Source organism: Telopea speciosissima, chromosome 1 (genome assembly GCF_018873765.1).
Source record: "Telopea speciosissima isolate NSW1024214 ecotype Mountain lineage chromosome 1, Tspe_v1, whole genome shotgun sequence".
In the NCBI taxonomy this organism is placed as follows: Eukaryota; Viridiplantae; Streptophyta; class Magnoliopsida; order Proteales; family Proteaceae; genus Telopea; species Telopea speciosissima.
The window spans coordinates 79,706,756-79,720,503 of record NC_057916.1 but is presented as its reverse complement, the minus strand read 5'-3'; the positions used below and the strand labels follow the sequence as shown (position 1 = coordinate 79,720,503).

Genomic DNA, 13,748 nt, shown 5'->3' with positions numbered 1-13,748 from the left:
GTGTGTTCTAGGTAACCAAAAATCCTCCTCCTTAAGTTTATTTGATGTGTTCATTGAGATCTTTATTTCATAAAAAAAAATTTAGATAGATAACGTATCAAATTGCTTCCGCTACCACCTTCAGACAAAGACCCAGAGTCCAACTCATATATTAAAAGGAAAACTGTAATAACTTCTGCAAGGTAAACTTTTTATACATTAGATTGGAGGTTCTATCTGCATATACAAGCAGTGTAACAATCAGCAAATCAAAACAAATACTACTATTGTATTGTTATTGTTGTTTTCTAGTTTGTTTCACATATTAGAATGTAGATAAATTGCTTAAGTTCTTTTCAAGCCAAAATACTAATCTATCTCCCTTTATAATCATTCTATATTGGTACCATTGAGAATACTAATCAATTCTCTGATGGGGAGCACACATTTCCTCTTTCAGGTATTCCAATAGACAGTTCAGTTTCCACATCTGTATGTGGACTACTTTGATTGTGTGGGACAATCTGTCTATCTAGGATTGTTTGTTGCAGTGCCTGCACCAAACAAAGGAATCTTATAATGTGAAATATAGGGGCAGAATCAGATTAATTAGTAAACAAACCCATTGAAAAACCAAATCTATTGGAACATGTTATGTATATGGCAGAAGGAAGACCAGATTTTGGTAAAAGTTCCCCAAAAATATTAGACTACTCAAAACTGCAACAGAGAATTTCACCTTCTCGCGTAGTATTCTATTCTCCGCTTTCAGTATCCTCTCCTGAATTTTATAGAAACACTAGTTAGTAAAGACTCTAGGGTGTGGTTTTTGAGCACTAATTCAAATTTTCTGTGAAGCACCATACCTTTTCCTTTAGTTGCTCAATATGTTCCTTAAATAACTGAGTCTGGAGAGTTGAAAGCATCAAGTAAGTTGATTGTCAGTTACTTTTTCTTCAATAACCATATGGAGAGTCCATATATGTAGTTTATAGCATACCTTTCTTCCCCTAATATTGCTTAAGCTTTGTGTCAACTGGTTTTCTATCTGTTGCAGTTCATCTATAGAACATGATCCCAGATCTTCTCCCATAAGCTTCCTGATGGAAATGTATTTGCATAGATAAGAATCTCCCAAAACAGATTGTGACAGAAAACAAATAAAATAATTGGCTGTTCAAGTCCATAAGTTTTGAGTCGATCTCCTAACCGTTTTGAAACTTCAAGAAGTTCAATCTTCTTTTCCATGTTAGCATATTCATACTTCAAATTCTGCAAGGACTCAATCAGAGTGAAAAAAAAAAAATCAGAAATTAACTAAAATTTTATTTAAGTTTCTTGTGCAATATCTGTTTTCCCACACATACATAGTTTACCAAAGCCTGATAGTCTAATTATTTCTCATTTTACTGATTCTGAAAGAAACTGCTATGATAGGCATATTACTGAAGAGAATATAGGCAAGGTAGCAGGAAAGATTCCCAACTTCTTGGCCTGGTCTTTTACCAGGGGAAGACAAATTTTTTATGAGAAAGTCATAGTAAACAATGTTGGAATTGAAATCGTCTGCTAGCCATCCATATTTAGTTTGTAAGGACGATAGAGAGAAAGCGTACAAGCATATTAACAAGGACTATTTGGGAGTACAGATTGAGGTAGAGTTTAGGGGTTTAGTCAGAAGAATGGATGAAAGCCTATTAATGAGCATTGTCCTTCTTTGCTCAGCTTTTAAAGAGTTCTGGATGTCTTTGTCTTTGAAGCTCTTTATCTCCTTTCTACTTGATTGACATGGAAGCTCTATGTATGTCTATCTCCATAAAAGTGCAGGATGGGATGGTTGGGCGATTCGATTTGGTGAAGCATGGTGCAGAAATTAAACTTCTTCTGTTAATAAATTGACGTCTTATACTCCACAAAGACACCAAATGCTGACTGTTCTTCAGTGAATTTTAAGATGCTAATTAATTGGATATTGCGATGCTGGAACACTTCCCTTATCCTACTTAGAACACCTCTTGAAGCTACATTCATGGAATTTGGCCAACGGGAAGACTGGGCTCTTATGGTGGGGAGAAGAAGTCCACCTTGCTATACTTTCTATTTCCTTTATTTCAGTTTTGGTGGCCCATACTGTATGGGGGAGTTAAAATAGAATTACAAGGGTATTTTGTATGAATAGTTCAGAAGGAGATCTCAAATTATCACTTGGTGACTTCAGACATTGGAATGAAGTTGGTATGGAATTTTTCAAGGAGAATGCCAATTCCAAATACATGCAAACTTGTGCTTACTCAAGGGAGGTTTGCCAGAGTATCCTTTAACCCAATTTCCATAGTTTTACTTGATCCTAATGATGTGGAGAAGACAATAAGATCATGGAGCTTCCATTCCACAAATCTTAGGGGTGAAAAATAGCTGTGTCATGTCTGTTTGCTATTTTGTTGAGTCTGGGGGAGAAGGAACTGAGGGCATCCAATAATGCTTCTCTGTCAGCTTACAGGGTGGCCTGTAAGGACGAGGGAATATACCCCTTTTTGAGAATTCATTTGCAGAATTTTTTTGGAGATTAAATATCCAGGATACGAGGTTGCAGGCAATGGTACTCCCCCTCCCCCCCCCCCCCCCCAACCCAACCCAACCCAACCAACCTAACATTTGTGTAACTCACTCCAAAACATTCCAAAATCTGGTTATTAAATTTTACTTTACTTCGCTACCAAATCTGTTTGATTTGAAAAGGAAAATAAAGATTACAACTGAAAAGTATAATTACCAAATAAGGTAAGAGTTTTAAGTAGTTCACACATTCTAAAACTTTCCTTTTTCTTTTTAAAACCCATTTCACTTCCCTTCCTTTTACTTGCCCTCTCTAGACTATGTCATTAGAAAGCACATCTCTGTTCCATGTTTGTCTATTCTGACCTGAATGAAACAAAATGCTGAATCATTCAACCATATTGCAAATCTCTTTTGAGCTTTGGTCAAACTTGTTAAATGCTTTTGGGTACTGCTGGGTGATGCCTGTAAGGCTTGCTTAAAATTTTAGGTTACTAGGTGACCAGGAGTGGGAGCCAAGAAGGTGTGTTGTCTTGGGAGACATAAGCCTAAAGTAATATTTTGGAGTTTCTAGAGGAAATAATCAGTTTGCTTTTGGCAAGACACCAATACATGCTTATCGGCTTATCTCAAAGGTCACAGAGCCTCTTGCTTTTGGGACGTCATTACAAGGACTTAAAAAAACAGTAGCTAATACAGATGCATAAGGGTTGCATAATTTCTCTACTGATTCTTAATTGACACAAAAAAATCCTTAAATCACTATTTAAAGAAAAGAAGAAAGAGCGAAGAATAGACCAGTTGTTTTCTGTATAAAATAGTTAAAATGAATAAACATGACAAAAGGGTCCTGTGAAAATTACTGTTCAAGTTCAGTCTAGAACATGAAGTGCATTGATTCTGTTTTCTTAACAGAGTGCTTCTTAACCATGTAGGACTCTTGCCTGGTTTTTCACTTTCATTGTTTCTTCAATGGAGTGAGGGGGTCAGAATTCAAGTCATTGTTGAAGGGTGGTACTAAAATGTGTCTTTGCTTATGGCTGAGAACTTCAAATTATGTATAAGACAAATATACAAACCCATTTCCTTTAACAGCAGGACATCATATTGTCAAACTTTGTCAAATACCAAAGAGGGGCTAACCTGCACGCTTTGTTCTATTGCCTTGCTGTTGGTTTGTACATCTCTAGCAAGTCTTTGGTAACGATCTATTGTGTTCTGCATGCTGAAGCATCCCAAAATAGAAAAAAAATGTAATTCATCTTATTATTTTCAGTTTAAAACGCAAGCAAATAGTAGAATATAGTATATGTTCATAATAATTATGACTATATGTGGTTTGCTGTCCTCATCATGCTAGATTGAAATCAGAACATCTTATGTGGCTTAAAAAATTTCATCAGATCATTGCAAAGTTTAACATTACTTGGATGTTTTATCTGATGGATTGACTTTCCATGGTCAACAAATCAAGTTGCTTTAGTTTAATTTGACAGAACACTAGTTATAGGCCTATAAAAGCATTAGAACTTACTTCCAGTGATGATGCATTGAGGTACTTCCATAAAATATAAACATCATCCAATTTGACAAAATGAAAAGATTAATTTGTACAACAAGATGAGCTTAACATTCCCCAATAAACTATTCTAATAATGCATACCAAGCACAGCCTTAGTTTCTCATTTAAAGGCAAGTGAAAAATCGCAGCTAAATTCAATTTTATTGCACCAAGATATGAAGTTGATATTCTCGACTGTAAAGAAGCTAGTCCAAAAGCGTAAGATTAGATTAGTATTTTAGAACATTGGATCTTTAACAAGTAAGAGTCTAGAATGTTATGAGGAGAAGAATGAATAACACAGCCTGTATTCAAGAGACTAGATGGAAGAGTAAAAAAACTAAGGAGCTGGACGACTCTAAACTTTGGTTTATGGAGATAAAAGTAATAGAAGTTGAGTGGGCATAGTAGTGGATAAAGATTTAAAGAACAATGTGATGGATGTTAAAAGATTCAGAGATGGGATTATATCCATCAAGCTTGTGTTGGAGAAAGAGGTTATCAATATAATCAGCGCCTATGCACTCCAAGTAGGATCGGATGAAAGTAGTAAGTTACAATTTTGGGAACACATTGATAGATTAGTGAAAAGTTTTAGTAAAGGAGAAAAGATTATTATAGGGGTTGATCTGATGGACATGTTGGGAGAGATCAAAGAGGCTATGAAGGTGTACATGGAGGATATGGTTTTGGAGAGAAGAATGTGGAGGGGATCCCTCAGTCTTAGATTTTATTGTGATATATGATTTATCCATTGTTAACACTTACTTTGAAAAGAGAGAGGAGCATTTAGTTACTTTCAAAAGTGGGCATCATAGTAGCCTAATAGATTTCTTCCTAACTAGTATGTCTGATAGACTGTTATGTAAGAGTTGTAAGGTTAGAACAAGGGAAATCCTAACCACAAAATATATTAGTGGACATGAATATGTGCCTCACTACACAGAATCATAAGAAAGGTGAGCTTATTTGCCCTAGGATAAGGTGGTAGGGCTTAAAAGGAGATACTTGGAAATTATTTATTGATGAAGTGGTCAAACAAGGAAAGTAGGACTTTGAGGGAGACATTAATACGATGCAGAATGAGATGACAGTTAGATTCTAGGTTTAGGAAATAAGAAGGGAGAAGAAAGAAGTTGGAGGAGGAAGAAGATAGCAAGAGAAGAGAGAAGAGAGAAGAGAATATTAGGCTGTAATCGATTGTGTTGGAGAGGTTTCTCCATACACCATTTATTCATTCAATCATAACTAATAGAGAATTACATCCACCTCCCTAGGGAGGTATAAGGGAAATAAAGAAGAAAAACAGAATTATATAATAAGGCAACTAGTAATAGAACTAGTTCCTAAACTACCCCTATTACATGACTTCTAACACTCCCCCTCAAGCTGGAGAATATATATCATGCATTCCCAGCTTGCTTAGGAAAGAGCTAAACTGAGGAGAGCCAAGAGCTTTAGTGAAGATATCTGCCAGTTGATCACCAGTCTTCACAAAAGGAGTACAAATACAGCCAGAGTCTATCTTCTCCTTGATAAAATGTCTATCAACCTCAATGTGCTTAGTCCGGTCATGTTGAACAGGGTTGTGAGCGATACTGATGGCAGCCTTGTTGTCACAATACAGCCTCATAGGTCCTTCAGTGTCAAATCCCAGTTCCTGAACTAGTCTTTTCAGCCAGATGAGCTCACACACTCCATGTGCCATAGGTCTAAATTCTGCCTCGGCAATAGATCTGGCCACAACATGCTGTTTCTTACTCCTCCATGTGACTAAGTTACCTCCCACAAAGGTACAATAGCCGGAGGTAGATCTCCTGTCTGTAATGGAACCACCCAATCGGCATCTGTGAAACCTTTCACTCTCAAGTGGTTGTGCCTTGCATACAACAGTCCTTTCCCTAAAGAGGACTTCAAATACCTCAGAATGCGATACACAGCATCCAAATGGCCACTCTTGGGAGCATGCATGAATTGGCTGACAACTCCCACTGCATAAGAGATATTTGGTCGAGTCATAGAGAGATAGATAAGCTTCCCCACTAGCCTTTGATACTTTCCCGCATCAACAAAAGAAGGACCACAGTCCTCTCCTAGTTTGTGATTCTGCTTAATAGGAGAGTTTGCTGGTTTGCAGCCTAACATCCCTGTCTCTGTCAACAGGTCAAGAATAAACCTCCTCTGACATATGTTGATTCCTTTCTTGGTCCTTGATACTTCTATTCCTAAGAAGTACTTCAAGGGACCTAGATCTTTGATCTCAAATTGCTGTGCCAAGTAGCTCTTCAATCTACCTATCTCAGCTGTATCATCTCCTGTGACCATGATATCATCAACATAGACAATGAGGGCTGTGATAGTACCATTACTCCGCTTGGTAAAGAGAGTATAATCAGCTTGGCTCTGGGAGTATTCATTCTTCAGAATAGCCTGTCGGAAGCGCTCAAACCATGCCTTTGGTGACTGTTTGAGACCATATAGTGCTTTCTTAAGGAGGCACACTTTCCCTTCAGCTGAAGGCATCTTGAAGCCCGGTGAAGTGTGCATGTACACTTCCTCTTCCAAATCACTATGAAGGAAGGCATTCTTCACATCCAACTGATATAAAGGCCAATCTTTATTGGCAGCCAAGGATAAAAAAACTCTTATCGAGTTATGCTCGGCCACAGGAGCAAATGTCTCCTGGTAGTCAATTCCATAGACTTGACTGTACCCCTTGGCCACCAACCTTGCTTTGTATCTCTCAATACTGCCATCAGATTTATACTTGATTGTATAGACCCATCTGCATCCAACTGGGACACGTCCCTTGGGGAGGTCAACAAGTTGCCAAGTACCATTCTTCTCAAGTGCCATCATCTCCTCAGACATGGCTTGTCTCCACTTTGGGTCAGACATAGCATCAATGACATTCTTGGGAATGGACGCAGTAGAGAGAGCAGTAATAAAGGCAAGGCCTGTAGGAGAAATTGCATCATAGGAATCAAACTGGGATATAGGATTAGTACAAGTTCTTTTCCCTTTCCTAATAGCAATAGGAAGGTCCAAATCAGATGGAGGAGAAGAAATGTCACCTGATTGAGGAGGATGAATCTCAAGATGTGGATCTGGATCTGAAGAGGACTCTTGGTAGATCATCTTTCTTGTATTATGCAAGCTTTCACCTTTTTTGTATGTAAGGTGGTAATCCTTCTTTACTTTATCTTTACCAGAACCACTTTCAATAACCAAATCTGTATTCCCCCTCAACCACATCTACAGTCCTGTGTTTCCCAATGTCAAGCATAAAAGGGGATGTAGGTACAAGAGAAAGAAAGAAATCATCAGTAGCCTATTCACTACCACAATTCTCCCCCTGAAGAGGATGCTGAGAAGGGACAAAGAAAGGGATAGACTCAAGAAAGGTAACATCCTTGGAAATGATACATCGGCAGGAAGAAGGATGATAACAGTTGTACCCCTTGGTAGTAGAAGAGTACCCAAGGAAGAGACACTTTAGAGTTTTGGGGTCAAGTTTAGTACGAGTAGATTTGTTAACATGCACATAACAAACACAGCCAAAGACTCTAGGTGGAAGAGAAAAAGCAGAGGCCTTGGGAGATAATATGTCCAAGGGAGATTTGAAATTAAGAAGCTTGGTAGGCATACGATTGATGAGAAAGGAGGCAGTGAGAAGAGCTGCGGACCAGAAGGTCTTGGGGACATGCATGCCAAACAATAGGCTACGGGTGACCTCCAGTAGATGGCGATTTTTCCTCTCAGCAACCCCATTCTGTTGGGGCGTGTCAACACACGTTAGCTGATGGATAATGCCATGAGTAGTAAAGAAGGTTTGAAGGCCACCAAACATGTACTCTCCCCCTTTATCAGATCGTACAATTTTGATGCGGGTCTCAAATTGAATAAGGATCATTTGGTAAAAATTCTGAAAGGCATCACAAACATCACTCTTATGCTTCAAAAGTACAGTCCATGTGGCACGGGAAAAATCATCAACAAATGACACAAAGTAACGAAAGCCAAATAAAGAAGTAGCAGGGGAAGGACCCCAAACATCAGTATGCACAATATGAAAAGGAGCAACAGTTCTATTACCATGATAAGGATATGAAGACCGACAATGTTTGGCAAACATACATAGTTCACATTGAAAAACATGAAAAGAGGTAATAGATGAAAATAAGTAAGGCAATTGTTTCCTCATTACTACAAATGATGGATGGCCAAGACGGCAATGCCATAACATAACAGAATCCACAGAACTACTATCATTTCGACCACACATATAGGAATGAGCTGTGGGCAAAAACGGATCAAAAAATTAGAGGCTTTGCTCCTCACATCCACTACCAATAATCCTCTTCGTCACCAAATCCTGAAAAAGACGGTGAGAAGGAAAAAAAGTGACACAATAGTTGAGAGATTTAGTCAAATGACTCATAGATAAAAGATTCAACGTAAGGTTAGGGACATGAAGAACAAAAGAGAGGGAAATAGATGATGTCACAGGGATATTACCCTTACCAGATATGGAGGAAAGGGAGCAATCAGCTACCCTAACCTTATCCTTATCAGAGCAAATGGTATATGAATCATAATAATGAGACGTACCAGTCATGTGGTCCGTGGCACCCGAGTCAATGACCCAAGACTGGGCAGCAGTGGAAGCTGAGGTGGAGACCTACAAAGCTAAGGATGATGAGGATCCAGCCATACTAGATGTAGAAGATGTGTTCAACTGTGACACAACCCTGCGAACCACTGCATCCATAAAGGTGGAGTCATCCTGTGGGGCATCAGCATCAGTCGCCGCTGCGGAATGAGCTCAAGCTCCCCCTCTACGGCCACCACGACCACGCATACAAGGAGGACGACCATGGAGAGACCAACACCTATCCTTGGTGTGTCCAGTGCATCCACAATGATCACATTTAAATTTGTCTCGCCCAACTCCACTGGCACCAACTGTCTCCACAGTACTAGCTTCCTCACAGTTAGGCCTTGGGCCTCTACCACCTCCACGGGTGTCGCGAACAAAACTAGAATTGAGGGCTAACCTCTCAGATGATGCTGGTGGTGGTGCCATAGTAAGTCGCCTGGTCTCTTCACTCTGTAAGTAACTACAGACTTCACTAAGAGAGGGCAGGGGAGACCGGCCTAACAGCTGGAGTCGAACTGGCTCATAGTCAGAGTTCAAACCACCAAGCAAAGAGAAGACACCCTCTTTTTCAAGAGTCAGATACACCTTGGCTTCATCCTCTGGGTTGGTCAAATGAAGGTCTCTGTAGTGATCATACTCTTTCACAAGACTAAGAAACGCACCGTAGTACTCAGAAATAGTGCTGTCACCCTGTTTCAATGAGTGGGTTTTTTGATGGAGCTGATAGACCTTGGCAGTGTCACCTACTCTGTCAAAGGCCACAGAGACACTATCCCAAATAGCTTTGGCAGTTTACTTCCTTATAACCTTCTCCCAATCTCGGGCTTCATGGAGAAGATCAACCATGTCATAACTGTAGAATTTTCAGTCTCCCATTTATCAAAAGTAGGTGAACCAGCTGTGGGAACCTTGATAGAACCTGTGATATATCCAAGTTTTCCCTTACTCCTAAGGGAAAGTCTCACAGAATGTGACCAATCTAGGTAATTAGTACCATCAAGCTTCACAAAAGAAATCTGTTGATGAGTACTCTCATAAGCCAACTGAGGGACAACAGTGGGTGGCTGTGAATCAGCAATACCAAGCACAGATGTATCCGAATCATTCATGATGGATACCAACAATAAACAAGATCACCAAAGGCAAGTGGGGAGTACACACTCAACCCAAACAAGCAAGAAGTCCAATAAGCAACCTAGGATAGCATACTGTCGAAGCAGTCCTAGCAGCAAATTCCTAAGAGGACTTAAATCAAGCACTTCTAGTGCTTAACAACAGCAGTCCAGCAGGCAGTCCCTAAGAAGAGGCCTCACAAAGGCTTGTAAGGTGTAGTAATTACTTCAAACAAGTAAAAAAGCCTCACAATGGTTATACATACACATCCCTCAACCAAGGGAGCATCAAACTACAGCTCGAAGCAAGAAAAAAAGAAGTAAACACTCTCGGGTTTACCTAGGCAGAACAGAGGATCCCACACAAGGAGCAAAACTGCTCATATAGCTTCTTCAATCAATAAGGGGGATCATATCCACTCTCATAAGTGTCCTTGGGCTATGCAAATGGGCCAAACCAAGACACAAAAGGAATCCGAGAATGGCAGCAACTGCAACTTGAAACTGAGACTGACGGAACTTGAAGCAGCAGCTGTAGGAGATCCAAATCTCCAAAGAAGCTTCAAAAGGTCTCAAGTAGATCCTTCAATCATTAAAAGAGGCTAGAATGAGCCTATTCCATATTCTTTAAGCAAAGCTGTACACAGAAACCTCCTCTTTGGAATCCTTAGACACAAAGGATTTCAAAGAGAAGAAAAAGAATGAAAACAGGGACTGAACACGACTCTCAAACCTTGAACCTGCTTTGATACCAAGTTAGATTCTAGGTTTAGGAAATAAGAAGGGAGAAGAAAGAAGTTGGAGGAGGAAGAAGATAGCAAGAGAAGAGAGAAGAGAGAAGAGAATATTAGGCTGTAATCGATTGTGTTGGAGAGGCTTCTCCATACACCATATATTCATTCAATCATAACTAATAGAGAATTACATCCACCTCCCTAGGGAGGTATAAGGGAAATAAAGAAGAAAAACAGAATTACATAATAAGGCAAATAGTAATAGAACTAGTTCCTAAACTACCCCTATTACATGACTTCTAACAATGACTACTTGTATTAAGAAGGTTGTTCATATCCTAGGAGAATCGAAAGGAAAACGTCATTCCTCTAGAGAGACTTGGTGGTGGGATGATGAGGTTCAAGCAGCCATTTGGAGTAAGAAATCTAATTTTAAGACATGACAAAGGACTAAGGATGTAGAGGATCTACAAATGTATAAATTTGCCAGAATTGAATTTAAGAAGCTTGTGGGAAAAGACTGGGTGAAGAAATATGAAGATCTTTATAACAATCTCAGTGCAAAGGAAGGGGAAAGGCAATATCTATAAGATAGCTAAAACTAAAATGAAGGAAAGGAAGAGTAGGGATCTCGATCATGTTAGATGTATTAAGAATGAAGATGGTAAAGTACTAATAAGGGATGAGGACATTAAGAAGAGATGGGAAGGTTATTTCTGCAGCCTACTAAATGAAGACTCTTTGAGTAATAGTATTTCAAAAGACTGCATTACCCATCAAGACACCACATATCGTAAATATATAGGAAAGACATAAGACCCAGATGAGGTCTCAATAGAAGTGTGGAAGAGCTTAGGAATTAGTGGTTTAGCTTGGCTAACCAAGTTGTTTAATAAGATTATGAGCACAAGAAAAATGCTAGATAAATGGAGAAGCATCGTGGTTCCGATCAACAAAAATAAAGGTGATATTCAGAGCTACAATAACTGTAGAGCCATAAAACTAATGAGTCATACTATAAAATTATGGGAGAGGATTATTGAAACCTATCTAAGACAAGAAACTAATATTACGAAGAACTAATTTGGTTTTATGTTAGGAAGATCCACGACAGAAGCTAGTTATTTACTTAGGAGACTCATGGAAAGATTTAGAGAATGTAAGAAGGATCTCCATATGATCTTTATTGACCTAGAAAAATCTTATGACAGAGTCCCCTAAAGAGTTAATCTAGCAAGTACTAGAGAAGCGAAGTGTTTCAAGTAAATATGTGGACATCACTAAAGATATATATGATGGTGCAGTTACAAGTGTAAGAACTTTGGGGGTCAAGGTAGTAAATTCCCAATTACAATTGGATTACATCAAGGATTAACTTTAAGCCCTTTTATGCACTTATCATGGATGATTTCACCAGAGACATTCAAAATGAGGTTCCTTGGTGTATTCTTTTTGCTGATGATATTGTTTTGGTGGATGAGACAAAAGCAAGGATTAATGCCAAGTTGGAGTTATGGAGATCAACCTTGGAATCAAAAGGTTTTAAGACAAGTAGAATGAAGACAAAATAAATGGTGTGTAACTTTGGTTACACTAGGACGGATAATGAGGTGGTGAAAATTGATGAGAGGGAGATTGTGCAAAGTGATTATTTTAGCTATCTGGGCTCAATCATAAAAAAAAAGGAAGGTAATATAGAGGATGATGTTTCGTAGAAAATTAAAATAGGACAGATGGCATAGCCTTAAAGTAAACGGCGAGGTTCAAACGAGGAAAAGCTTAAGGTGGATACCTAGGCACCAAGAGACGAGGAAGGGTGTAGTAACCCAATCCTCTAGAGCAAGAGATCGGAGGAGAAAGCCTACCTTGAAAGAGGAGAATGAAGAGTGATCTTGACGAACATCCCGAAATGACGTCAACCTTTCGAACTGCTGCTGAATCCATGGGCAGGCAAGAGACAACCTGGCGTACGTTTTTTCTTATTTTGAAACATTATCAGCATCTATCTTCCAACAATCCCGGCTAGGCATCATGCTCGATTCGAGATCACTAATCACATGAAGTGGAGAGATGCGTCTAGAGTGTTGCGTGATTGGCATGTTCCTTTAAAACTTAAAAGAAAAAATTTATAGGACAGTCATACGACCAACATGATTTATGGGGTGGAATGTTGGGCAGTTAAGAATCACTATATAGATAAAACTCAGTGTAGCAGAGATGGGGATCTTGAGATGGATGAGCGGCAAAACAAGGAAGGATAAAGTAAGGAATGATCATATTAGAGCAGATTAGGGAGTAACTCTAGTATATGATAAGCTACGAAAAAATCGTCTGAGGTGGCATGGCCATGTTCAACGGAGGCCTTTGGATGCCTCAGCACAGAGGATTGATTTGATTCAGATTAAAGAAACTAAAAGAGCTAAGGGCAGACCTAAAATGACCTTAGGAGAAGTAATGAGGAAAGACATGCATAGCTTAAAACTTGTATCAAGTATGACCTCAAATAGAGCTGATTAAAGGACAAGGATCTATGTAGCCGACTCCATTTAGTTGGTATAAGGCTGAGTTGTTGTTGTTGTATTCTCAATTCTAATAGATAAGCAAAGACATGGTTTTTATGTTGGGTTTTACAGTTGACATGCATGTGAACGGGAACTGAGCATCTCGTGATACCCAGTGTCTCCTACAGTTTGGGAGGTAATTCTTCTAGGAACCATTTTCCTGTAAAATTAATTGTCCATTTTAAACCCTAGTGCACTGTGTTTCAATAGTGGAAAGTAAAGACTGTATAAAGTTAGAGAATCCAGTCACTGGATATCAATAAGTAATAGACAGGGTTTCAAGAATTGGGATTGGATCGGTTGATCAGATCGGAATCAGCCAAGGCCGGTCCTGATTCTGGCCGATCCGGTTCGACGGTTCCTTGTATGGAAACTAGGGTTAGGGCATGTTTTGGTTTGGCCAATTCCGGTCGATTTTTCACCAATCATGATCGGCTGGGACCAATTTGGATCCCGATTATGGGTTTTTAAACCTTATTATAGAACAAGATTTATTAATAGTATAATTAGCAAATAAGTACATAGCTTTCTCACCCCAAAAGAGGAAGTCAACAAAAATACAGCCTTGATAAAACAGAAAAATGG

At 39.1% G+C, this 13,748-nt stretch overlaps 1 protein-coding gene across 4 annotated transcripts in view; it reads right to left on the bottom strand.

The window, feature by feature from the left end:
* Positions 1-251: 251 nt before the first annotated feature.
* The window catches only part of LOC122647046 (MADS-box protein SOC1-like), a 54,457-nt gene continuing 40,960 nt past the window's right edge, over positions 252-13,748 (bottom strand). Inside the window, exons 2-7 of one of the 4 annotated variants that reach the window (XM_043841863.1) lie at positions 3,679-3,760; positions 1,190-1,260; positions 980-1,079; positions 846-887; positions 719-760; positions 252-539 (exon numbers count right to left, since the gene is read on the bottom strand). In XM_043841863.1, coding sequence (XP_043697798.1) covers positions 402-539; positions 719-760; positions 846-887; positions 980-1,079; positions 1,190-1,260; positions 3,679-3,760 — 475 coding nt within the window. In that variant the 3' untranslated portion in view covers positions 252-401. The remainder of the gene's footprint in view (positions 540-718; positions 761-845; positions 888-979; positions 1,080-1,189; positions 1,261-3,678; positions 3,761-13,748) is intronic. The other 3 variants (XM_043842587.1, XM_043843150.1, XM_043843853.1) reach the window with 3 other exon arrangements.